Source organism: Hemicordylus capensis, chromosome 5, assembly GCF_027244095.1.
Source record: "Hemicordylus capensis ecotype Gifberg chromosome 5, rHemCap1.1.pri, whole genome shotgun sequence".
Classification (NCBI taxonomy): Eukaryota; Metazoa; Chordata; class Lepidosauria; order Squamata; family Cordylidae; genus Hemicordylus; species Hemicordylus capensis.
Window position 1 is genome coordinate 257,992,293 of NC_069661.1, and position 23,338 is coordinate 258,015,630.

Here is a 23,338-nt window from a genome sequence, read left to right on the forward strand (position 1 = left end):
CCAAGTGCTTCTGAGAGGCCCACTGGGCATGCATGCTGGCCTCCAAAATAGCCTCTGCGGCAGAGCACAAGCCCGGAACGGGCCGAAGACTGCCCAAACTGGGCACTTCGGGGCTGTAATGGAGGCTGACAGGGGAGGGGGAGCCTCCAGAGGAGGAGAAGTTGTTGTTGTTGTTGTTAAAAACCTTTTAAACTTGGAACCCCTCAAACATGTCGGTGGGTTTGGCTTGATAATGAGCCATCGAACCAAACCGGTTTACACATCCCTAGGCCAGCCCTCCCCCTCCCCTGAGTTTATGGCTGGAGTGAGGCTTGAGCCCCTTGTTAGCTAGAGAGTGCAATGAGTTAGCAAAAATGCCCAACCTCCTCTAGCTTCTGGTGACCATCCCTATTCTACAACTCCAGCATGAGGATTTCCTGTGATTGCTGCAACTTCTAGTTTATGCTTCTTGCTTGGACATCCATTGGTGTTGTCTTTGCTCCATAAACCACAGGATCACTATTTATTTATCATATTTTTATACTGCCTGATGTGTGCATCTCTAGGCGGTGTACAGAATTTAAAACACAACAAATATAAAGCAGAGTAAAAACAGTTACAATTCCACAAAATAAAAAGTAAAAACATTTCAAAAGATAAAAACAAATTAAACAGTTTAAAATTAATTTCCGTTAAAAGCGTCTTGATGTCTTCCTAAAAGCAAACAGAGAAGGAGATGCTCTTATTTTAACAGGAGCATGTCCCAAAGCCCTGGGGCAGCCCCTGAGAAGTTCGAGCCCCAAGTCGCCACCAAACAAGCCAGTAGCAACTGTAACCAGACCTCTCCAGATGGTCGTAATAGGCAGCAGGGTTCATGACAGAGAAGGTGCTCTCTTAATTACCCTGGACCTAAGCCAGTGAGGGCTTTATAGGTAATAACCAGCACTTTGTATTTCTCTCGGAAACGTATTAGCAGCCAGTGCAGTTATTTCGGAATCAGTGTCTTGTGGTACCTTCAAGTTGTCCCAGAGTCCAGTCTGGCGGCCGCATTCTGTGCCAATTGTAGCTATGTACAAAGGCAGCCCCACATAGAGTGCATTACAGCTGTCAAGCCTGGAGGTTACCACTGTTTTAAGGTAACTTACCTCCAGAAATGGACGTAGCTGACATATCAGCCGAAGCTAATTAAAAAATGCTCCTGACCACTGCCTCAACTTGAGAAACCAGAGAGAGTTTGGGATCCAGGAGCACTCCCAAGCTACATACCTGATCTTTCATGGGGAGTGTAACCCCATCCAGAACAGGCAGATCCAAACCATCTCTCGAGTCCCGATCCCCCACAGTCGGTATTATTTGGATTCGACTTCATTTTGTTATCCCTCATCCAGGCATTTAGGGAAGTTATGCCATTTTCTGATATGGAGAAATAGATCTAGGTGTCATCAGCGTATTGATAACACCCTTCACCAAACCTCCTGATGATCTCTCCCAGCAGTTTCATGTAGATGTTAAACAACATTGGAGACAATATGGAGCCCTGAGGGACACCATACTTTAGTGCTTGCTTTGCAGAACAAGAGTCTCCAAGCGACACCATCCGGATTCTACCAGAGAGGTAGGAATGGAACCACTAAAACTGGTTCCTGATCAAAAGGCTATATAAATAGATATATTATAAATGCTTCTCTGAGGGAGGGCAGGATGCCTTCCTTTCTTAAGGAGGCAGTCATTAGACCCTTATGAAGAAGCCTGCCTTGGATTCCTCAGAGTTCAGCAACCATAGGCCTGTCTCCAACTTTCCATGGCTGGACAAGGTAATTGAGAGGGTAGTGGCCTCTTAGCTATCAAAACCAGTTTCTTGAATGAAACAGATTATCTAGAACAATTTCAAACTGGTTTTCCGGTGGACTATGGGGTGGAGACTGCCTTGGTCGGTCTGATGGATTATCTCCAATGGGGAACTGGTAGAGGGAGTGTGACTCTGTTGGTCCTTTTGGACCTCTTGGCAGCTTTTGATATTATCAAACATAGTATCCTTCTGGACCGTCTGAGAGGGTTGGGAATGGGAGGCACTGCTTTGCAGTGGTTCCTCTCCTACCTCCCAGGCAGATTCCAGATGATGTCGCTTGGAGACTGTTGTTCTTCAAAATGTGAACTTTTATATGGCATCCGCTAGGGCTCCATACTGTCTCCAGTGCTTTTTAACATCTGCATGAAACCACTGGGAGAGATTGTCAGGAGATTTGGTGCAGGGTGTTATCAGTATGCTGAAGACGCCCAAATTTATTTCTCCCTATCAACATCATCAGGACAAAGCCCGTCCCCACCCCCCGCCATTTTCCTTCTCTGACTGGGGGGTTGGCAGCCAGCAAAAACATAGACCGTGGTCCCTAAAATTGTGGATAAGTAATGGGCTGAATGAGGGATAACAAACTGAGACTGAATCTAACTAAGATGGAGGTACTTCTTATGCGGGGCCAGAACTCAGGAAGCAATTTTGATCTGCTGGTTCTGGATAGAATCACACTTCCCCAGAAGGAACAGGTACTCAGTCTGGGAGTGTTTCTGGATCCAAACCTCTCCCTGTGTCTCAGATTGAGGTGGTGGCCAGAGGTGCTTTTTATCGGCTTCGGCTGATACTCCAGCTTCATCCATTTCTTGAGATAAATGACCTCAGAACAGTGGTACATCTGCTGGTCAACTCCAGACTGGATTACTGTAATGCTCTCTATGTGGGGTTGCCTTTGTATATTATCCGGAAACTGCAGCTGGTACGGAATGTGGCAGTCAGGTTGGTCTCTGGGTCATCTTGAAGAGACCATATTACTCCGATATAAAAGAACTACACTGCTACCAGTAAATTTCCAGGCAAAATACAAGGTGCTGGATATAACCGATAAAGCCCTAAACAACTTAGGCCCTGGGCATTTAAGAGAACATTTTCTTCACTATTAGCCCCACTGCCCATTGAGGTCGTCTGGAGACGTTCATCTGCCGTTGCCACCAGATGGGCCTTCTCTGTTGCTGCCCCAAGACTCTGGAATGTGCTCCTACTGAAATAAGAGCCTCCCCATCTCTGACAACATTTTAAAAGTCACTAAAGTCACATTTATTCATCCAAGCTTGTTAACTAGACTCATTTTAAATTGTTTTGAGGTTTTAATTTCTGTTTTAATTTGATTTGATTTGCTGAAAACTTCCCAGAGATGGAAGTTCAGGTGGTCCAGAAATATAACTAAATATAACTAAATCTGGCTGGCCACAGTGGGCAACCAGATGTTGAACTTGATAGGTAAGAGGAGGAGAGCTGGTCTTGTGGTAGCAAGCATGACTTGTCCCCTTAGCTAAGCAGGGTCCACCCTGGTTGCATATGAATGGGGGACCACATGTGAGCACTGCAAGATATTCCCCTCAGGGGATGGAGCCACTCTGGGAAGAGCAGAAAGTTTCGAGTTCCCTCTCTAGCTTCTCCAAGATAGGGCTGGGATAAATTCTTGCCTGCAACCTTGGAGAAGTCACTGCCAGTCTGTGAAGACAATACTGAGCTAGATTGACCAAGGGTCTGACTCAGTATATGGCCGCTTCCTAGGTCCCAAGGTCTTCCTGGTCCAGCAGAACTGCTCTAATATTCTGATGTGCTCTTTTCTTGAAAAGGTCAGCTGCACTGAAATTGGCGTTGGCATGCAAGGTCTACTGGCTTCAGAGGCTCCATCTAGCTTCAGTGGCAGCTCACGGGGGCCTGTCGGTAAGCATCTGGAAGTCGTGCCTTGCCGCTGAGTCCGTTGCAAGAGAGGAGACTGCCCTGATGGCAAGACCTGGCTGGGCCGTTCTGACCTGCAGTCATCGGGGACATCTCCACAAGGGAGGGGGCTAACAAGGGACTGTGGAGGCTGGGGGCCGCTGACAGAGCATGAGAGGCAGCTGGTTTTCCCTCTCGGCTAAACTCTGTAACTTTCCCTGCCCCAAAAGGGCTCACAGTCCAAAAAGAAGCACAGGGTAAGCACCAGTAACAGCCACTGGAAATAGGTTGCCCTGGGATTGGAAAGGTCTCCCTTTGCTAAGAGAGCTTAGGAGAGCCGCCAGATGAAATGTGCCTCCTTGCCCAGTTAGCAGAATTATTATAAAAAGGCAGCATAACAACTGGATCCCTGTGATGGTGGCTGGGTTAAACTAATGATTGCAGATGTTTACAACAAACGGGGTGTGTGTGTGTGTGTGTGTGTGTGTGTGTGTGTGTGTGTGTGTGTGTGTGTGTGTGTGTGACTTGCCTGAGTGATGGAATAAGCAAAGTGGAGGCTGAGCAAGACTGAATGACGCCTCCTGTTACTATCCTCAGAGTTAAGCCAACAGCTGCAAGGTTTGGAAGCCGTTTGCCTGAGGCCGTTGCAACCAGGTGGTGGTTTTGCTACAGCTGACTTTCCTGCTCTCCTCTCTGTCTAGGCATCCTGGATGGTCTGGAAAATGACATGGCTGAAGGCCCACCCTCACCAGGCATGCCTGCTGCCCAAGCCCAGGTGAGTCTCTCTGATGCTTTGCTTGGCACTGTTCACACATCCCCCATTTTGCGTTGGGGGTTGGGAGCACGTGGCCATGATGCTACAGCCACCCTACAACTGTGCTTTTTAGTGGGAGGCTAACTCCTTCCTTTCCTTGTCCCAGCCCAGCCCAGGAGAGAACCCAGAGGAACTGCCTGCTACTGAGAACAGCCCGTCTGAAATCCTGGAGTACCCTTCTGCAAAGAAACACAAAGATCTGTCAGTCTTGTTGGTAGAGCTACAGGAAGCTCAGGAAGAAATGGCATTTCTGAAAGGGCAGCTTCAAGACTCCAGTAGCCCAGTCCCTGATGGAGCTGAAGAGCTGAGTGTGAAATTGCAAGCCAGTGACTCAGAGGGAGGAGGAGAAAAGGGGACAGCCCTTCTCCAGAGTGCTTCAAGTAGCCGTTCAATGATAAGGGTAGAAATCCAGGACGACTCGCCCTCTCCCATTCTAGTGATACCCATGGAGCAAGAGGGCCCCTTGGCGGGGGATCCGGAAGCAGCCCCACAGCCTCCCCTGGCCTCTGCATCCCAGCTGCAGGAGCTGGCCAAGCTGCAGTTTGAAATTGCCGAGCTACAAGCCAGCCAGCAGAAAGCCGAGCAACTTCACCAGGAGGTCTTGGAGGAGAAAGCGGTGGAGATCGGGAGGCTGCAGCGGCTGGTGGAAGACTCGGGCTGTAGCTTGCACACGCTGGCCAGAGAGAGAGATCAGCTCCTGGCCCAGCTGCAGGAGCTCTTCTCCCTGGCCGAACTGAAGGAGCAGGTGAGGCAGCTGGAGGGCGATTTGGCCAATGCGGAGAAGCGGCGGCTCTCTGACTACGAAAGTGGAATCTCCCAGCTGGGTCTGCTGAAGGAGCAAATCCAGAGCCTGCAGAACGAGGCCAGATCCAAAGAGGTGAAAATTGAGACTCTGCAGAGGGACCTGGATGAGGCCCAGTGTGGTCTGGCAGAGCAAGAGACGCTGGGGAGAAACCTGACCAGCCGCCTCCAGGAGAAGGAGCAGGAAATGCACACTTTGGTGGCCCAGCTGGAAGAGACCGTGGTGAGGGGTGAGCAGCTCTCCCAGCGCATCACCGCCAGGGAGCTGGAGGTGGCCAGACTGGACAGCCTCGTTTGCGAAAAGTCCGCAGAGGTTGACCGGCTCCAACGAGAGGTGGTGGAGCAGCAGCAGCAGATGGTGGAGGTCAGCACTGGCATGTCTGACCGGATGGTCGAGCTGAACGAGGAGAAGTTCTTGCTGGGGAAAGAGCTGAAGAGCATGACTGAGCAGCTGAGCTTGCTTGTGCAAGCCAAGGAGATGAGAGACCAGGGTGTGGGGACCGAGGAGAAAGAGTCCCCTGGGCAGCAAGCAGAGAGGGCAGCATCTGCTGGTGAGGAGCTGGAGGGGCTGAGGAAGGAAAACGAGCAAGTGAGGAAGAAGCTGCAGGCAGCCCTGCTCAGCAGGAAGGAGCTCCTGAGCAAGGTCCGCCGGCTGGAGAGGGAAGCGGAAGCGGGCAGAGGGCAGCCGGGGGCCACCGCCTTGGAGGCCCAGGACCAGGAAGGGGAAGAATCTCCCCCCACTAGGAGCAGCATCCATGCAGATGGTACCTTAAGCCCTGGAAAGCGAAGCAGGACTGACTCTCTGAGCCAGGTGCTCTCCGCAAAGGAGGCTGAGCTGCAAATGGTCCTCGGGGAGAAGGAATCTGCCGAGGCCAAGTTGCAAAACATGGCTGGGGAGCTGCAGCAAAGCCTGCAGGAGAAGGGCCTCCTCATTGGCTCCCTGCAAGCTGAGCTCGAGGAGAAGGGCCTCCTCATTGGCTCCCTGCAAGCTGAGCTCGAGGAGAAGGGCCTCCTCATTGGCTCCCTGCAAGCTGAGCTCGAGGAGAAGGGCCTCCTCATTGGCTCCCTGCAAGCTGAGCTCAAGGACCATCATCCAGCACCTGTGAGTCAGAGCTCAGAGGGGCCTGGCAGACCTGCTCCTCTGGCACACCTGGCAAGTAGCACCACTGACCCTGGCCTGGAGGAACAGCAAAAGACTGCCCTAGAAGAGAAGATCTGTGCTCTAGAACAGGAGGGGGAGCAGCTCCAGAAGAAGCTGCAGGAGGCTCTGGCCTCCCGCAAAGACACCATCAAGAAAGCCCAGGAAAAGGACCGTCACCACCGAGAGCAGCTGAAGCAGCAGAAGGAGGACTACAACCTCCTGCAAGAGCAACTTGAGGAGCAAAGCAGGGAGAAAGAGAGCATCCAGAATCAGCTCCTTCAGCTCCAGGCCCAGATTGAGATGCTGGAGAGCTCTTCTCTTCCCAAGCCTGGTGAGGAGGCGCCTCCTGATGGGACCCAGCCCGCACCAGGGCCTGCAGAGGAGCTTGGCAGGGAAGTCCCTGCAGACCTGCAAGCAGAGAGTGCTGCAGTCTCCGGGAGCTTCCTGGCAGCTGAAGGGGTCACAGTGGAGCAGCTCAAAGCAGATCTGAGTCAACTGAGAGCCGAGAAGAGGGAGCTGGAAGCCCAGGCCAGCCAGCTGCAAGGAGAGCTTGGGAGCAAGTCAGAGGTAGCCCTGCAGCTCCAGAAGCAGGTTGGGCAGCTGCGTGCTGAGGCGGAGACCGTGAAGGCAGCCTTGTGCCAGGCTGAAGCCAACGTGGCAAGTCTTCGGCTAGAACTGGAGGATTGCCGGGCAGAGGCTGCCCGGCAAGAAAGCCTTTGGCTCCAGCATACAGACCGAGGGGAACAAAAGGAACCTGTCAGCAAAGAGGAGGTCGAAAGCCTTAATTCCCAGCTGGCGCTCGCGAATGAATCTCTGCATAGCCTCCAGGCAGAGCTGCAGGAAAGAGGGGATGTGATCCAAGCCCTGGAAGGCCAGCTGGAGGTTGAGAAGAAGCATGCCAGGCACCTGCAGACTGAGCTGGCCCAAGTGCAGCAGAAGTCAGCCGAAGGAGCTGCGGAGGAGGAGCAGCAGCCCAAAGCCCAGCTGCAGAGGAAGCTGCAGGCTGCGCTCATCTCCAGGAAGGAGGTGCTGAAGGAGAGCAAGGGGCTCAGGGAGGAGCTGGCCAGCACCCGAACTTCTCTGGAAAGCGCCTCTCTCCGCCTTTCGGATGTGGAGAGGCAGGCCTCGGTGCTGGAGAAGGAGAAGGGGGTGCTTTCCGAGAAGCTGCTGGTCCTCCAGGAGGAGCGGGAAAAGCTCATTGCTGAAGTGGACAAAGCCCTGGTGGGAAACCAGAACCTGGCTGCCTCCTGCGAGAGCCTGAAGCTGGCCCTCGAGGGGGTGACTCGGGAGAAGACGAGTCTGGAGGAGGAGGTTGGCGCTTTGCAGCGCTGCCAGGCCGAGGAGCTCTCTGCCTGGCAGGAGAAGCACAAGGAGCTGCAGAAGGAGTACGAGACCCTCTTGCGGTCCTACGAGAATGTCAGCGATGAGGCTGAGCGGATCCAGCGGGTTCTGGAGGGCGTCCGGCAGGAGAAGCAGGAGCTCTTCCTCAAGCTGAAAGGTGCCGAGGCTGAGAAAAGGGAGGTGGACACACGCCTGCAGGGTGCAGAGCAAGAGATGGAGGGGATGAGAGAGAAGATGAGGAAGTTCGCCAAATCCAAGCAGCAGAAGATCCTGGAGCTGGAGGAGGAGAATGAGCGCCTGAGAGCAGAGGCTCACCCTGCAGACAGTGGGCCGGGAAGCGGGGAGGAGCTGAGCACTCATCTCAGAGAAGACCTGGAGAGCTCCAAGAAGCACGGCGAGTCCCTTTCCGGTCAGCTGAAAGTGCTGATGGCGGAAAAGGACTCGCTGAACCAGGAGATCCAGGACTTGAGGCAGAGGTTGCAAAGCAAGGAGCAGGAGGGGGTGGTGGCAGAAAGCAAGGCGGCTCCCTCCACCGTGGCAGCAGAAGGTGAGGTGGATCCAGGAGCAGGCTCTGAACCTCCAGAGCCCACTGCTCTCCATACTGAGGAGGAGGCGGAGGAGGAAACCAGCAAAGCCGGCCCTGTGCATGACGGAATCAATGGGTACATGCAGCAGGTGACGCAGCTCACAAGGCAAGTTGCAGAGCTGGAGAAGAGGAGTGGGTCAGCGGAGGAGCTAAGCAGGCTCCAGCGGGAGGGGGAGGCCCTGAGAGAGCAAAAGAGAAGCCTGGAGGATCTGCTGGCTGCCAAAGCCCAGGACCTGGAAGCTCTGCAGGGAGAGGTGGCCCAGCTGCAGGAAGCCCACCGGCACACAAAAGAGCAGCTTGCCGGGGCCAGCAGGCGGAGGGAAGCTCTGGAAAGAGAGAAGGATGACCTGGAGGAAAGGCTCATGAACCAGCTGGCAGAGCTGAACGGGAGCATTGGGAACTACCAGCAAGATGTGGGGGACCTGCAGAGCAAAAACCAGCAGCTCCAAAAGGAGGTGGCGAGCCTGCAAGGAACGCTGAGCTGCCTGCAGGACGAAAAGCAGCAGCTGCTGAGGGAGAAGGCAGAGAAGAAGGAGCAGGTGGCCATGGTGAAGAGCACCTGGAAGGGGGACAGCGGCCGGACGCAGGCCAGGGAGCTTCAGGAGCTCCTGAAGGAGAAACAGCAGGAGGTCAGGCAGCTGCAGAAAGACTGCATTAAGAGCCAGGAGAAGATCAGCAGCTTGGAGAGAACCATCAAGGCCCTGGAGTTTGTCCAGAGCGAGTCCCAAAAGGAGCTGGAGGCTGCCAGGAGGAGCCTGGCCAAGGCGGGAGACGACACCCAGAAGGCCCAGGCCGAGCTGGCCTCCTGCAGAGTCTTGCTGGACGACACGCAGAGCGAGGCGGCCCGCGTCCTGGCTGAGAGCCTGAAGGCAAGAGAGGAGCTCCGGGCAAGCCAGGAGCAGGTCCAGGCGCAACTGCGGCAGAAGGAGGAAGACCTGGGGAGGCGCCTGGAGCAGGAGAAGAGCAAGCACTCCAAGGAGCTCAGGAACCTGGAGGAGAGGCTGGAGGCCCTGCGGCAGAGCCAGCTGCGCTCGGAGGAGGCGGCCCAGGCTCTCCAGGACTCGCTGCGCCGCAAGGACCAGGATGCCCAGCAGCTGCAAGGCACTCTCAACCACACGCTGGCCCAGCTGGCAGCCTTCAGCAGGAGCATGTCTTCCCTGCAGGACGACCGGGACCGGGTGATCGACGAGTCCCGGCTGTGGGAGAAGAAGTTCAGCGAGGCCATTGAGAAGAAGGAGCAAGAGGTGCGTGCCCGGGAGGAGGCCTGCGTGGCCTTGGAGGCGCAGGCGAAGCAGAAGGCTGCCCAGGCGGAAGAGCTGCAGAATCGCATTGCCAGGTAAAGGGAAGGGGGGCGGGGGGCACCCTCTGCTTCCCCAAGTGGCGGCCAGCAGCAGAACGAAGGGCGCATGTCCTGCCTTGTGGCTGGAGGTGCCTTAGCAAGCGAGATGCCCAGCGTCTCTTCCCAAATCTGGGGGGACGGCAGCTTCGGCTTGCTTCTTAATTTTGGTCACGTTTCCTGTGTCTTTTGGCTCCAAGAATTAACTTGTATGTGGGGAGTGTTTGGTGAAAGCTCCTAGGGAAGGCAGAGGAGGGGAGTTGGAAGAGCGTCTAGGACAAAGCCACGAAGGCCTCGTCTAAATGTATTTCCCTTCAGAACAAGTAGCTTCCCTGTCCTGTGTCCAGCAGGGACAGTGAGCAGGGTTCCGGCCTCCTCCTCCTGAGAGCCACTCAGTTGACCCCTGAAATCTGACTCTGGGTTCAAGCTGCAAAGCCTGAACTCATCGGATTTGCTTGCTGTATCCCGTTCTCATCTTTGTGGATGGGCCATCAGAGTGGGATGCTGGGTGCTGATGGGAACAAGGAGGGAGTGGAGAGTGCTTGGCCAGGCCGTGCCTCATTCTGCTTCTCCTGCTTGCAGCCTGGAAGAGAGCAAGTTGGCCCAGGAGTCCAGGGCTCAGCAGGAGCTTCAGCATCACCAAGAAGAAGCCCAGCTGCTCCAGGAGGAGAAGAGGCAGCTTGCATCCCAGCTTGAGGAGACCCAGCGGCTGTTCGACGATTCCCAGAAGCAGCTCCAGAAGCAAGAGGGGGAGCTCCAGAGTCTGAGAAAGAAGCTCGCAGATCTGCAGGGCTCCTTGGCAAAGTGTGAGGAGGCGCGTCAAGAAACAGAGGTGCGGGTCAAACACCAAGATGCCACCCTCCAGGAATGCAGGTTTGGCCGTGAGCAGTTGGAGGCTGACCTGCGGGCTTCCAAGGAGCTGACGGAGAGGCTCCATGAAGAGATGAGCAGCAAGGACCAGAAGATCCTCAGCCTCTTAGCATCCAAGGAGGAGGCCGTGGCTGCGGCTGTGTCGGAGCTGCAGCTGCGGCACCAAGAGGAGCTGGGAGGCCTGGAGAAGAGACTTGGCCAGGGAGAAGAGGAGAGGGCGGCCTTGGAAACCGAGAGGACGAGAGCTCTGGAGAAGGCCAGTCGTCTTGTGGGGAAGCTAAAGAGCACCCGGGAGGAGAGCAAGCAGCACAAGGCCCAGCTGGATTCCTTCACCAAGTCGATGTTTTCCCTGCAGGACGACCGGGACCGCGTGCTGGGAGACTATCAGCAGCTGGAGCAGCGCCACGTGGCTGCCATCCTGGAGAAAGACCAGCTGATCCAGGAAGCCGCGGCGGAGAACAACACCCTGAAGGGAGAGCTGCGGACCCTCCACGGCCGGATGGACGACCTGCACGCCGAGAATGCCAAGCTGGGTGCTGAACTGGTGCGGTACCGGGAGGACCTGAACCAGCTCATCTCCATCAAGGACAGCCAGCAAAAGCAGCTGCTCCAGACCCAGCTGGAGCGCATCCAGGTGCTGGAGAAGGAGAAGGCAGGCGCGGAGGGGAAGCTGCGAGACTCTGAGCAGACCCTGGCCGAGCTGCGGCTGTCGGTGGAGGCCCTGCAGCAGGTCAAGCACAGTATGGAGCAGGAGACGGAGACCCTGGCCGCCTCCCTCTCTCGGGTGCAAGGGGAGATGGCGGCACTGCGTGAGGGCGGGCCCATGTTGGAGCTGCAGGCCCAGCTGCAGGGCAAGGTGGATGAAGTGCAGGAGCTGAGCAGCCGGCTCTCACGGGCGCAGCAGCGAGGAGCGGAGCTGGAGGAAGAGCTGGCCCTTGCGCACAAGACCACGGCCCAGGAGAGGCGCGAGGCCGAGGCCAAGATGGAGAAGGAGCTGAAGGAGCTCCATCACGACGCTGGGCTGATGCGCAGTGAGACCGAGACAGCTGAGGAGCGGGTGGCCGAGCTGGCCAAGGACCTCCTGGAAATGGAGCAGAACCTTCTTGCCCTCACGGAGGAGAACCAGGACTTGAAGGCCCAGATCCAGTCCTTTGGGAAGGCGATGGGCTCCCTCCAAGACAGCTGGGACCAGTCAAATGAAGAGCTGCGGGCCATGGAGAAGAAGTACGCGGTCAGCATGGAAGAGCAGCGCTCACTAGTCCAGAGTCTCCGCGAGGAGAATTCTCGGTGCCAGGAAGAGCAGAAACACCTCCTAGAGGAGAGGGAGGCTCTGGTCTCTCAGCTGGGAGCCCTCCGGGGCTCCGTGGAGGAAAAGGGACTCCTAGCCCGGCTGGAGAAACTCAGCCAGCAGCTCCAGGAGAAAGACGTGGAGCTTCTCCGCCTGGCCTCTGAGCTGGAGGGGGCCTCTGCCCAAGTGACGTCCTTCTCCAAGGCCATGGCAAGCTTGCAGGGCGAGCGAGACCATCTGCTGAGCGAGCTGGACAAAGCCCGCCGAGTGGATGAGGTGAAGCTGCAGTCTGCCGGGAGAGCTTCCGCCAGCCCCGTCGAAGTGAAGAGCCTGAAGAAGGCCTTGTCCACCCTGCAGAATGACAGGGACAGGCTGGTGAGTCTTTGGCCTGCTGGGGCTGCCAGCCCAGCTTTGTGGCTGCTGCCTGACAGCCAGGGTTTTTTGTTTTTAAAGTAAAAGCTTTGTTTCTTGGGAGGGCAAATTCTGTACCAATATTACTTTCTGCATTGTGCTACCCTTATGCTCAGATTTCTTTCTACAAACCTCAGGAAGTAATGCAGGAGTTCCGTTGTTCTAAATTGGAAGTCTTTTAGCCGGATGAGAGAGTCCAAGGCACGGGCAACTAGGGAGAAAGTGGAGAGCCAAGAAGTGCATTCTGTAGTGGGAGGCAAGACCCACAGAGCAAAAATAGAGGGCGCCCCACCCCGGGCCTGGCACTTCTCTCCGCTGAGGGCGCAGGGCTGCCTTTCTCAGCCAGGGACAGAGAGGTCGCCCGTTTCCCCCAAGGTCTAGGAACAGGGATCCTTCTGGGGCCCCTCCGGTGACAGCGTCGTCCTTCTCTTTTTGCAACCCAGCTGGCAGAGCTGAAGAGCCTTCAGCAGCAGTACCTGCAGGTGGGGCTGGACACGGCCGAGCTTGTGCGCTTGAAGGCCCAGCTGCGGGAGCAGGAGCAAGAGACGGAGCAGCAGCGGCAGGAGAGGGCCTCGCGGCACTTGGAGCTCCAGCAGCTCCGGTAAGAGCAGCCTGCCCCGCCCCATCCTTCCTCCAAAGTGGGGCCCGTGACTGTCCTCCTGAGATGGTAACCTGGGCTCCTGGTCAGCCTGTAGCGTTGGGGGGCCACATGTGGGCTTTGAGCCCCGGCCTCCCTCAGTCAAAGCCCGGCACTGCACCCACTGCCCTGCCCTGCCCGGGTCTCTGTGCTCATCAATGTGGCTCATGGAAGTCGGGAGAGTGAAGGCAAAGCCGTGTCCTCTGAGAAGAATCCTGGGCCAAGAAAAGCTGCACTTTGCCATCTCTGGGCGTTACACACATTTCCTTTGTTTGCATGCCCTTGTTTTGCCTCCTGTATTCTGTTTCGGATAAGATAATGAGCGAGGAGCTAGGTAGCCCTTCAACACCCCACTGACCACCAGAGGCCTTGCTGAAAAGCCCCACCTTCCGCCTCTGGTAGCCCACATGCTTCCAAGAAGCCTCTCCTGGCAAGCCTGAGGGCTGAAACCCTGTTTCTGAAGGCCAAGGCTCCCGAGATGCTGAATCCTCCACCCAGAACCCAGAACTGGGATGCACACAGCCCAGGCCCAGCCAAGCCAGCCTGTGGCCAGCTCTGGACCCTGCCAGGGGACCCTGGGTCGGTGTTGCTACAGGAGCCTGGCAGGAGTGCCAAAGCCCAGCTCTCCTTGGCAGGAAGCACGTGGGACCTGGAACGCCTCCCTCTCTTTAGGTCTCTCGTCCTGCTGCCCCTCACTCTTCTGGCCCTTTTGCAGGGAGGAGAAGGCCGCCTGGGAGCAGCGGGAGGCCACAGCAGCCCAAGAGCAGCAGCTGAGCTGCCTGCAGGGAGCTGTGCGGGAGTCGAGGCCCCGCCCACAGGAGGAGCAGCACCAAAGACAGGTGAGGCAGGCGGGGGGAGGGTGGGGGGAGCCCATGGCAGGGTGCAGAAATGGTGTGGAGCCCCAGAGCTGTGGGGATGACTCCGGCGCGGCTTCTGCATGCACACCTGGGACACTCGCCCACTTGAGGGCTGCTAACGGGAGCCAGCGGCTGAGCTCACCGGAAAGAGTGCGCCTGAGAAATGACCCCCTGCCATACCTGCCCTCCTCGGCAAAGGGCTGCGCAGCCTCCGCTCACCCTTTCCCAGCCTCCGGCCCTTCCTCGCCTTCAGCTTGATTGCCTCTAGACTCGAAATAAATATGCAGAGCCTCTCAATGAGACTCCCGAACCAGTCTGTGGCTGCTGTAATTTTCTTACACCGATCTGTGGTGCAGCTGCATCTGGGTGCATGGTGACTAGGTCTGGTCACCCCATCTCGGAAAAATACTGTAGAGCCAGAAAGGGTGCAGAAGAGGCAACCAGCATGATCAGGGGCTGGAACACCTTCAGCACAAGAGGAAGGCAACAACGTTTGGGCTTCCTTTGTTTAGGGGGAAAGGCAATTAAGGGGAGACATGACTCAGACTACAGGGGGGTGCCTGAACTGCGGTCCGAGCACTGGTTGGGAGCGGGGAGCTTTAAGAAAGAGGAGAGCAGGTCCCTACCTGCTCGCCCTCGCCCCATGCAGTTTCCTGCTGGGGCGGTGCTCTGGCCAAGTACCCCCACACAGCGCCAGCATGCACATGGCATCCGTGGGGGCTCTAGCCTACCTGCAGGAAGCCTCTGAATGGGCAGCTGTGGCAGGAGAGAGACATGATGGAGGTGTATACAATTAGGCATGGAGCAGAGAGACTACAACACTAGAACCCGAGGTCATCCCATGAAACTGATTGCCAAGAAATTTAGGACCGACAACAGGAAGTGTTTTTGCACACAACGCATGACTAACCTATGGAATTCTCTGCCACAGGATGTGGTGGCAGCCAACAACCTGGATGGCTTTGGGAGGAGTTTAGACAAATTCGCACAGGACAGGTCTCTCAATCACTACTAATCTGATGGCTATAGGCCACCTCCAGCCTCAGAGGCAGGATGCCCCTAAATACCAGTTGCAGGGGAGCAGTAGCAGGAGAGAGGGCATCCCCTCCCCTCTTGCCTGTGGGCTTCTCAGAGGCCTCTGGTGGGTCACTGTGGGAAACAGGATGCTGATCCAGCAGGGCTGTTCTTAGGAGCGGGGGCATGCCTTCATCTCCTGCTGGTGGGCTTCCCAGAGGCATTGGTGGGCTAGACTAGAGAGGCCTTTGGTTCCATCTAGCAGGGCTGCTCTTGCGTAGACAGGAGTTTTGTCCTTCCTGTGCGTCAACCAGGCACTGAAGTGTTGGTGGGCTCAGCCAAGGGCTGCCCCACTTGGCTATCTTCTCCATGTGCTAAGTTGGTTGAGGCATCCGGTCTCACCGAAACCCGAACATCATAGCGCCCTCCCTACTTTGGGGGTTGGTTTGTTGGGCTCCAGTGGGGCCTGTGATGCCTGTTCTGTTTCCCTGCAGATTCCTCCAGCTCCTTTGAAGGAGGATGCATCCAGCCTCGAGGCTGAGATGCACAGTCTGCAGGCACAACTCGGGAGCAGCCTGAAGGAGGTGCACCGGAAGGAGCTGCGCATCCAGGAGCTGAACAGCAAGGTGCGATTGGGGGCGGGGGGGGGGGCTTGCCTCCGTGGCACTTCCGGCTTCGGAGACGTTGACTTCAAGCACAGCAGTGATGGAGAGTCCACGTTCTATTTGAATCTGTCCGTCTCCAGGTCTTTAAAAGCTTGTATTCTTCCAGGGGTGGCATACAACTTCACTGTCGAGGCTGTTTCTCTGCCCAGCTGTGTAGGCGAGACATTTGTGTTGATTTTTTTTGGAATCCCAAGATATGGATCCTTTGCCCAATGGTTATACCCTGGACTCCTGGGCGCTTTCCAGATTGCACGCTATCATAGTATCACAACGGGTCGCTTAAGTGTCCTTCTGTATTGCCTGTGTTTTGACATTGCAGCCGCTACATTGTAAGGAAGGTGCCGTTCATATTTCTGACGCCTTCTTTCAGATTTTATCTTTGCATCATAATGCTACAACATTGCAAGTCCGTTGCAAAAAAGAAAAAAAAGTAGCTGTATTTCTCCACTGTAGGAGGCTTGCTCCCTTCCAACGGATCTCTAATGCACTTTGAATTTGGCGGCACAAAGCGTAGCACTTTACACTGCTTTTTGTGGTGTGAGGCTCGCAGTCTGGAAAGCGCCCTGGTGAAGGAGACAGTACCATCGGTGCCCTAGCTGCCTCCCCACGAAGGGCCCTCCCTGCAGGCAGGAGCGACAGGGGCAGTGGCTGAGGAACGCTTCTCCTCCTCCTCCGTGTCCTCTCTCTGCAGCTCTCCCAGGTCTTTGAAGAGAAGAACTTCCTCTCCCTGCAGCTGAGGGGAAGCAGCTGCAGCCTGCGCGAGAGCCACCAGCGCTACAGCGAGGCCCTGGCCCACTGTGAGGCCCTCGAGAGGCAGCTGCAGGCGCTGCAGCCTCCCGCCAAGGAGCCGGTAAGGCCGAGGAAGGGGCGGCGGGGCTGCTGTGCCGCAGGGGTTGCCCTGCCTGGCCCTGGTTGGTCCTCTGCTTTGCTTGGTGTCCACTTCTGTATTTTAAGCACTTAAGTGGGGGGAATGCAGCAAGGAGGCTTCTCAGATGTGCTCTTATCCAGTTAGGAGAAAACCAGGGATGATAGAAATGTTTTACCACCATTTTTGTTCTAACCTCTTTTTTTTTTGCCTCTGCCTCGGCTTCTGAAAAGGTTTCCAACAGCCAGCTGCTGCCGGTCGCCATTTTGTTTAGCTGAGAATGAAGCCGGGGAAAGCTCTTGGGTCATGGAGTCGTTTCCTGCCTCATTCTAGACCTGGGATGGCGGCACTTGTAGCCCAGCAGCATCTGAGAATCCCTGGCCTAGACTTTTAAAAAATGGCAACTCCTGTCCTCCCCGCCGCCCCCCCCCTTTTTTTTTTTAAGTTTGAAAAGAGTCGGGAAATGATGGCCCAAGGGCCATTTTGTGTCTCAGTTCCCACAGGAATGATGCTGGCTGCCGGCCTGTCTCCATGGCAATGTGGAGAACCCAGCCAAGTGCTTCCTGTTGGTGTCATGACTGTAGGGGTCTCCCAGGTCCCATTGCCTGATGCTTCGTCCCCTTGCCTTCTGCTCCGAATCTTTTTAAGAGGGTGTGATCAGAAATTCACTCAAGCTCCCAAGGACCGAAGCACTGTCCCCTCTAGCAGAAGCTCCCAGATGTTCTTGACTACAATTCCCAGCATCCTCGGCCAAAGCCCACTGCAGCTTGGGATTCTGGGAGCTGTAGTCTACAACATCTGGGATTCCTTCTTACAGGGAACACTGGACGGAAGTCCTCCTTCTCACTTCTGCAGCGTGGAGGCCCCTGGCGTGTTCACTCGGCTCTCTGCTCTGACTCCCATTTCAGGCCTCATTGGGCGGGTGTGTTTTGGCCCGGACTTACCAATCTGTGGCTGTTTGGTCACCTCTGGCAAGCAAGATTGGCCTTGAGGTGGCTGGTCAAGGCACAGCGCGCACTCCCATGCTGGAGCAGCTGCCTCTTCAGGCCTTAATCGGTGCTTTTTGCCCCAGGGGTCCCTTTCGACAGACGCTGCTCCTGGAGCCCCCCAGGAAAGAAGCGAGAACTCCAGGGAGAGCTACACCCCAGAGCTACAGGAGCTGCAGACAAAGTGAGTGTTGCTGGAGGAGCAAGGGGGGTGAAGGGGGGTGGGCTTATTCTGGCCACACACTCCACATCTAGGCAAGGTGACTGCCCAGAGACCGATGTTTGGGGTGGTCTACAAACCTGAGAAATAAGCAGACGGCAGCCCCTCGCCCTACAGTATGGCCTCTGGAATATCCACCATGCCGCAGTTCCCTTCTTCTAGCCGTAGGACAAATCAGAATCCCTCCCTTGTATTGGAGGGCAGGGAAAACATCCACCCCTTTGCCCCTCTCTAATCTGGGCAGCGGATGACCTTGAACCAGCCCGGGCACGTGGTCGTCTTGTGAATGGCCCCTGCAGCTGCTGGGGATTGCAGAACCCTAACCCTAACCCGTTCAAAAGTCCATCATTCAAGCCGGCTCATAGGTGTGGGGTGTGTTTCCTTTTAAGGGGCCGGGAGAGTGCCCTTCCCTGCCCCGCTGCTCTCCCCCAAACCACTGGCACGGGGCTGCCGCTTAGCTCCTTGCAGCCCCCGTCAACGTCGTACTGCAAGTGGCCAATGCAGACGAGCGTTGTCCACTTCCGGTCCGACACTCACGGGGGCTGCAAGGAGGTACACTGCAGTCCCGTGCCAGGGGTCTTGGGGAGAGCGCCGGCGGGGCAGGGAAGGGCGCCCTCCCGGCCCACCCCCACCCCCCGGGAGTGCACGAGCCAGTCTGTGCACATCCCTCCTGCTGACCGCAGTCCCCTTCCTCCCCTTGGCAGGCTCTCGGAGGCCAAGCAGCAGCAGAGCAGGGCCAGGCAGGGCCTGCTGCAGTTGGAGGAGCTGCTGCAGGAGGAGCGGGACCGGCGCCTGGCGGCCGAGGAGGCTTTCTCTGCCGCCCAGGATCACATCCGCCGGTGAGTGGGGAGGCGCCTGGGCCCCTCGGCTGGCCCCACTTCCTCCGTCTCTTGGTCGTATTGCTCTGAGCCACGCGTACAACAGCGACGTCGGTTTTCCTCTGGGTGGTCTTGGCCTTGTGAGACGTCTCTGGGCCTTGCTGGGTTCTGCCTGCGCAGCTCCACTCCGCTTGTGGCGGGAGGGCAGGTGGGCAGCCTCTGTTTCATGGCCTCTGACTCCGTCCCACACTCCAGCAGGCCTGGGCTCCAGAAAGGCAACCCTGCATCCGGAGAGCAGGAGGGGCGGGTTCGGCCGGCCCACCTTGGAAAGTGGCCTCTGTCTTTCCATGCTCCTAAGCCACGAGCAGCCATGCTCCGAACCCTCCAGGGTTGTGGCACAGAACTGACACCCCCTGAATGGGGCCGGCAGCGCTTGGGCCTTTCCTCCGCCTGCTCCCCCGGCCACCCCACAGAAGGCCATTCCCAGCTTGATGTGCTTGCCTGAGCGTCTAACCGGCCCTCCCTTCAAGGAAGCAGCAGCAGCAGCAGCGGGTTATCCTCATGGCAGCCCCCCAGGTTAGGTCGGGAGAGAGTGACTCACTCCGGGGCGCTCCCCCGTGAGCGGAGAAGCGGGTTGGGCCTGAGTTCCAGCACAGCCTGGCTCTCTCTGCTGCCCCCCGTCTTCAGCTGCTGCTTGTTGGGAGCCTTCTCTGTCGTTGGCCCCTGCAGAGCAAAGAGGCAACGTGGTGCTTCTCTTACCATTAGCAGCAGGGGGGGAGCAGCTGGCCCTCTCCAGCCCCAGTGTCCCTCCAGGGGCTGTTGCTGGGGTCTCCCTTGTGTTTCCTTCTAGACTGCGCATCCTTTGGGGACAGGGCACCTTGTTTGTGCATGTATTTTTCCACGTTAACCACTTGGAGCAGGTTTGGGTTAGGATCTCCTCTGTCTAAGGATTCGGGTCATTTGCCTACATAGCCCCTTTCCTGAGTCACTCCTCCTGAGGCAGGAGCATGGAGGACTCCCAGCAGTGTCATGGGCGCCTTGTTTTGCCGTTCTGGGGAAGAGAGCTGGTCTTGTGGTGGCGAGCAGGACTGTCCCCTTAACTAAGCAGGGTCCACCCTGGTTGCATTTGAATGGGAGACCACATGTATATCCCCCTCAGGGGATGGAGCCGCTCTGGGAAGAGCAGAAGGTTCCCAGTGCCCTCCCTGGCAGCATCTCCAACGAGATAGGGCTGGGAGAGAGACTCCTGCCTGCAACCTTGGAGAAACCGCGGCCAGTCTTTGCAGACGACACTGAGCTAGATGGACCAAGGGTCTGACTCAGTCTATGGCAACTTCTTATGTCCCTATGGGGCAGCACGGCTGCACAGTGCGGGGGGGGGGGGGCGGCACAAAGCAGCCGAGGAATGGGGCAGGGACAATTGGGGCAAACCTGCAGCAGTTAACGGGCAGAGCAGAGACAGGAAGTCCCATCTGGCAGCAAGGGCAGCCCCCTCCCCCAGCGGCCCTTCCCAGGCAGGTTTTGCATCAGCGGCTGCAGCTGTTTGGTGGTGCCTCCTTGCATGTGGGCCAGGCCATTTCTGGCGGGCACCACCAATCAATCCGGAAGCCCTCATCTGTCTCCCTCTCCACACAGGATGGAGGCGAATGAGTGGGCGCACCCTTCGGATACCAGCATCGAGATGTCTCCAAGCCCTGAGCATGCGCTGCTTGTTAGCTCCATGGATGGCTCCTTCAGCAAGGTGAGGGTCTTCCTCCAGGGAGGTGGGACGTGTGGGGAGCAGAGTGGGCTTCTTCAGGCCAGGACGTGAGCGAGACCTTTTAATCTCTTGCTGATGTCTCCCATGTGGTGCAGGTTCGGATGTTATTCCCACGCTCTTAGAAGTGCCACCTCCCCCCACCCCCCCGGTGTGTGGGAGAGCCCAAATTCTGCTTAACAAGAAGGGCAATTGACAGTAGAACCTCAGAACAGCCCTGCTGGATCAGGCCCCCCCTCAAGGAGGCCCCTCTAGTCCAGCACCCTGTTTCCCACAGTGGCCCACCAGATGCTGCCTCTGGGGAGCCCACAGCCAGGAGGTGGAGCCCCTTGGCCTGCCAGAGCCCGGCCCGCCTTCAGAGCCCTCCTCTGACTTAAGGTGGTCAGGTGTGTGAGTACGCAGCGGGCTGGGGGTCATTCGAGAAGCCACCTGCAGTGCTGCTAGAGGCAGTCAACATGTAAACCGGATTGCTTCTCCATATCCACTGTGCGTTGTTTAATGGTCCCTTCGGCAACGTCGTATCCCCGTGGAAGTAGAAACACTGGTGAAAGTCCATATCTACGCAGTTTACCATAAAGGCCCTTACACCAGTTGGAGTGGAACTCCTCTTTCAGTACTGGCGGGGCAAGGCCTTGAATGCAGAAATGCCGTGTCAGCCAGTAACTCAGTGTGTGAAGCCACACGGGGCCATTTGAGCAAAACCGCTGCCCGCTGAGGGACTGTCCTCCCAGTGAAAGACGGCTGGTTCTGCTGGCCCGTGCAGTGCTCTCTTCATCTCTCTTTGTCAACCGCTGTGGAGACCTTTGTGGAAAAGCCGTCTTTAAATATTGGTGGTTGCTGTTGTCCATCTCGCCTGTGGGTGCCTGCCTAGAAGGCAGTTTCCGGAGCCTGAAGCCATCTGCGGCTGCTCCCCTCCTCTTTGGGGGCCCGGGGGGGGGCGGGGAGCAGCCCGCCTTGTAACCTCTCCTCCCTTTCTCCCCCCAGGCTCGAGGAGGCACGGGCCTCCGGCGTGTGCTGCGCCTGCTCTTTGGCTCCCGGAGACGCTTGCCCCTGCTGGCCACAGTCTACCTCCTCGCAGTCCACGTGCTGCTTCTGCTGTGCCTGACGGGCCACCTGTGAGGCCAGCCCCTCGGCCTGCCTCTGCGGGGGTGGGCAAGAGGAAGCTCCTGAAGCCCCTGCGCCTGGAGGGGGCAGCTGCTGTGCTGGGGCGGGTGAGGGAACCCTCTGGGGCACCCAGCACCCGTGGTGGGCTGGTGGCCGGCTGAGCGCGAGAGGAGCGCTCTGGCGACTGCAGCCAGTGGGAGCTGGCCTCGCGGTGGCCTTCGCTAGCCCTGACCTCCATCACGTTGGTTCTGCTTTGTTCTTAGAGAAGAGTTGGGGGGTTTTCACAGGCTGCTTCACACACTGAATCGGGGCGGCGTTTGCTCACAGCCTCAGTTAATTTTGCGGGAACCCAGGTGGAGGAAACACACATTTCCCTTCCTTCCGTTTTCCCTGCTGCGTTGTTTGTCAGGAAGCGAAGGGCTGGAGCTCTGTAGGATACGCGGAGTCCTCCTCCTCCTCCTCCTCCTCCCATGCTCTGCCTTGCAGCACAAGTTTCTAGCTGGATTCTGGGAGCGGGACCCAGTTGGCCTGCTTAACCTCCGGCTTGTTTCAGGACTTTTTCCTTTTTGCACCCTCAGTTTGTTCTCTACGGTTTGGGGACCAGGAGGGTTGGGAAAGTGGCACCTGCAAGAGATGGTGCAGACCTTTTCCCCTCTTAGACACGCACACACACAGTGAGGAGGAGGAGGAGAGAAGGGGGCCACATGACCCCAGACGTAATGAGGAGGGGGGAAGTGTCTGTTCCTGGGGCCACGGAGCCTGTATTTTGCACTGCACGCAGGAGGGGGGAATAAGGGGGGCGGGAGCAGGAGAAGAGAGTTGAAACCCCTCCATGCCGCTTCCCTGGAGAGGGCTCTGTCCCCAAGTGCCAGGGAAGACAGAGCATCGGGCTCAAGGGAATGTTGTAGCCCTTGCTGCTCCGCAGGGTCTTCCACACTGGGGTGTGTGCCCAACCCGTCTGGGCGGCTCCTTCCCTTCTTGCTCCCCTGGGCCCCCTTTCTCCAGGCTGAAGAAACTACTGAGCAGGCCGGAAGAGTCCAGGGCCGGGGTGGGTGGGGGAAGAGACCTCCTTGGCTCTCCAGCTCGGGCCTTGCCAGCCGCGAGGGGCCCCTCGGAGCCTTGAATCCTGCAGGGCGTGTGCTCGGGGGGCTTTCCTTTCCTCTCTGGGATGCAACCCTTGTGCAATAAAGAGAGTGGTTTTCCAAGCCGGTACTGTGGGTGCTGTGATTTGGTAGGACTCCTCTTGCGAGTGGCCTTTGGGGCAGGGAGGGGTGACCTGCTCTGGGGCCGGGGCAGAGGCAGGGGCTCCTTTGGTTTCAGCTTGCATTTTCACCAGCTTCGGCCCAGGACCAGCCAGTTGGAGGCGAGTCCTCCAATCCGCAACAAGCCCTCTTGACACGCCTGGCCTCGCCTGGACACAGCTTCTGCAGGAGGCCATGGCAAGGCCCCTGGAGAGGAAAGCGCCTGGTTCTGGCCATCCCTGGCACTGACTCCGGTCCGGTTCCCACGGAGGTGATCAGTCTTGGGTCTGCAGGCCCTTTCTCGGCGGGTGGCCTGGGCGGAGTCTGCAATCCCGGACCCACTTTCCTGGAAGTAAGGGGGGGGGTGGCGCTCCCACTCCCCTGGATGCCCAGCCTATATTCTCCTGAGCAGTTCCTTGTTTTCCATCCGCCTGATGAGAGAGAGAATTTGGGGTGGCCCTTCTAGCCCCAGCAGGCTGCGGTTTCCTGCTGCTGGTAGTTCTTCCTTAGCAGCTGCAAAGCTCTAGCCAGAAGGAAAAACCAGGCTGCTTGGGGGGAAGGGGGTGGGCTGGGAATCCTAAGAAGCCACATGGTGGATTTCTGTTCCTGGGAGGCCCCCTTCTTCTGAGCTTTGCCACCTCGTCCCGGATGCAGAAACTGGAGGACGGCACCTTCCTGGCAGCAGGGAGGTGCCTGTCGGGGGTTTGAGGGCGGGGCGGGGGGTGAGGTCTGTGGCCCTCCCAAGCCACAAGAGCGCAAAAGGCAAGCTGTGCCATCCAGGCCAAAGCTCCTGCTCTCCCCACAAGCCTGCTTTTGCCTATGGGAGCACAGTCCACTGCGTTCTTGACCAGGGCATTCCATGTAGGCAA

General features: G+C 57.2%; 1 protein-coding gene across 5 annotated transcripts in view; it reads left to right on the plus strand.

Moving 5' to 3' along the window:
* The window catches only part of GOLGB1 (golgin B1), a 56,180-nt gene extending 33,747 nt beyond the window's left edge, over positions 1–22,433 (plus strand). For all 5 annotated transcript variants that reach the window (XM_053252414.1, XM_053252412.1, XM_053252415.1 and 2 more), the window contains 12 exons: positions 3,634–3,724; positions 4,420–4,493; positions 4,639–9,737; positions 10,320–12,270; positions 12,750–12,907; positions 13,659–13,782; positions 15,309–15,440; positions 16,171–16,329; positions 17,417–17,514; positions 18,255–18,389; positions 20,004–20,109; positions 21,109–22,433. In XM_053252414.1, the coding sequence (XP_053108389.1) occupies positions 3,634–3,724; positions 4,420–4,493; positions 4,639–9,737; positions 10,320–12,270; positions 12,750–12,907; positions 13,659–13,782; positions 15,309–15,440; positions 16,171–16,329; positions 17,417–17,514; positions 18,255–18,389; positions 20,004–20,109; positions 21,109–21,243 (8,262 nt within the window). In that variant the 3' untranslated portion in view covers positions 21,244–22,433. The remainder of the gene's footprint in view (positions 1–3,633; positions 3,725–4,419; positions 4,494–4,638; positions 9,738–10,319; positions 12,271–12,749; positions 12,908–13,658; positions 13,783–15,308; positions 15,441–16,170; positions 16,330–17,416; positions 17,515–18,254; positions 18,390–20,003; positions 20,110–21,108) is intronic.
* Positions 22,434–23,338: the final 905 nt, after the last annotated feature.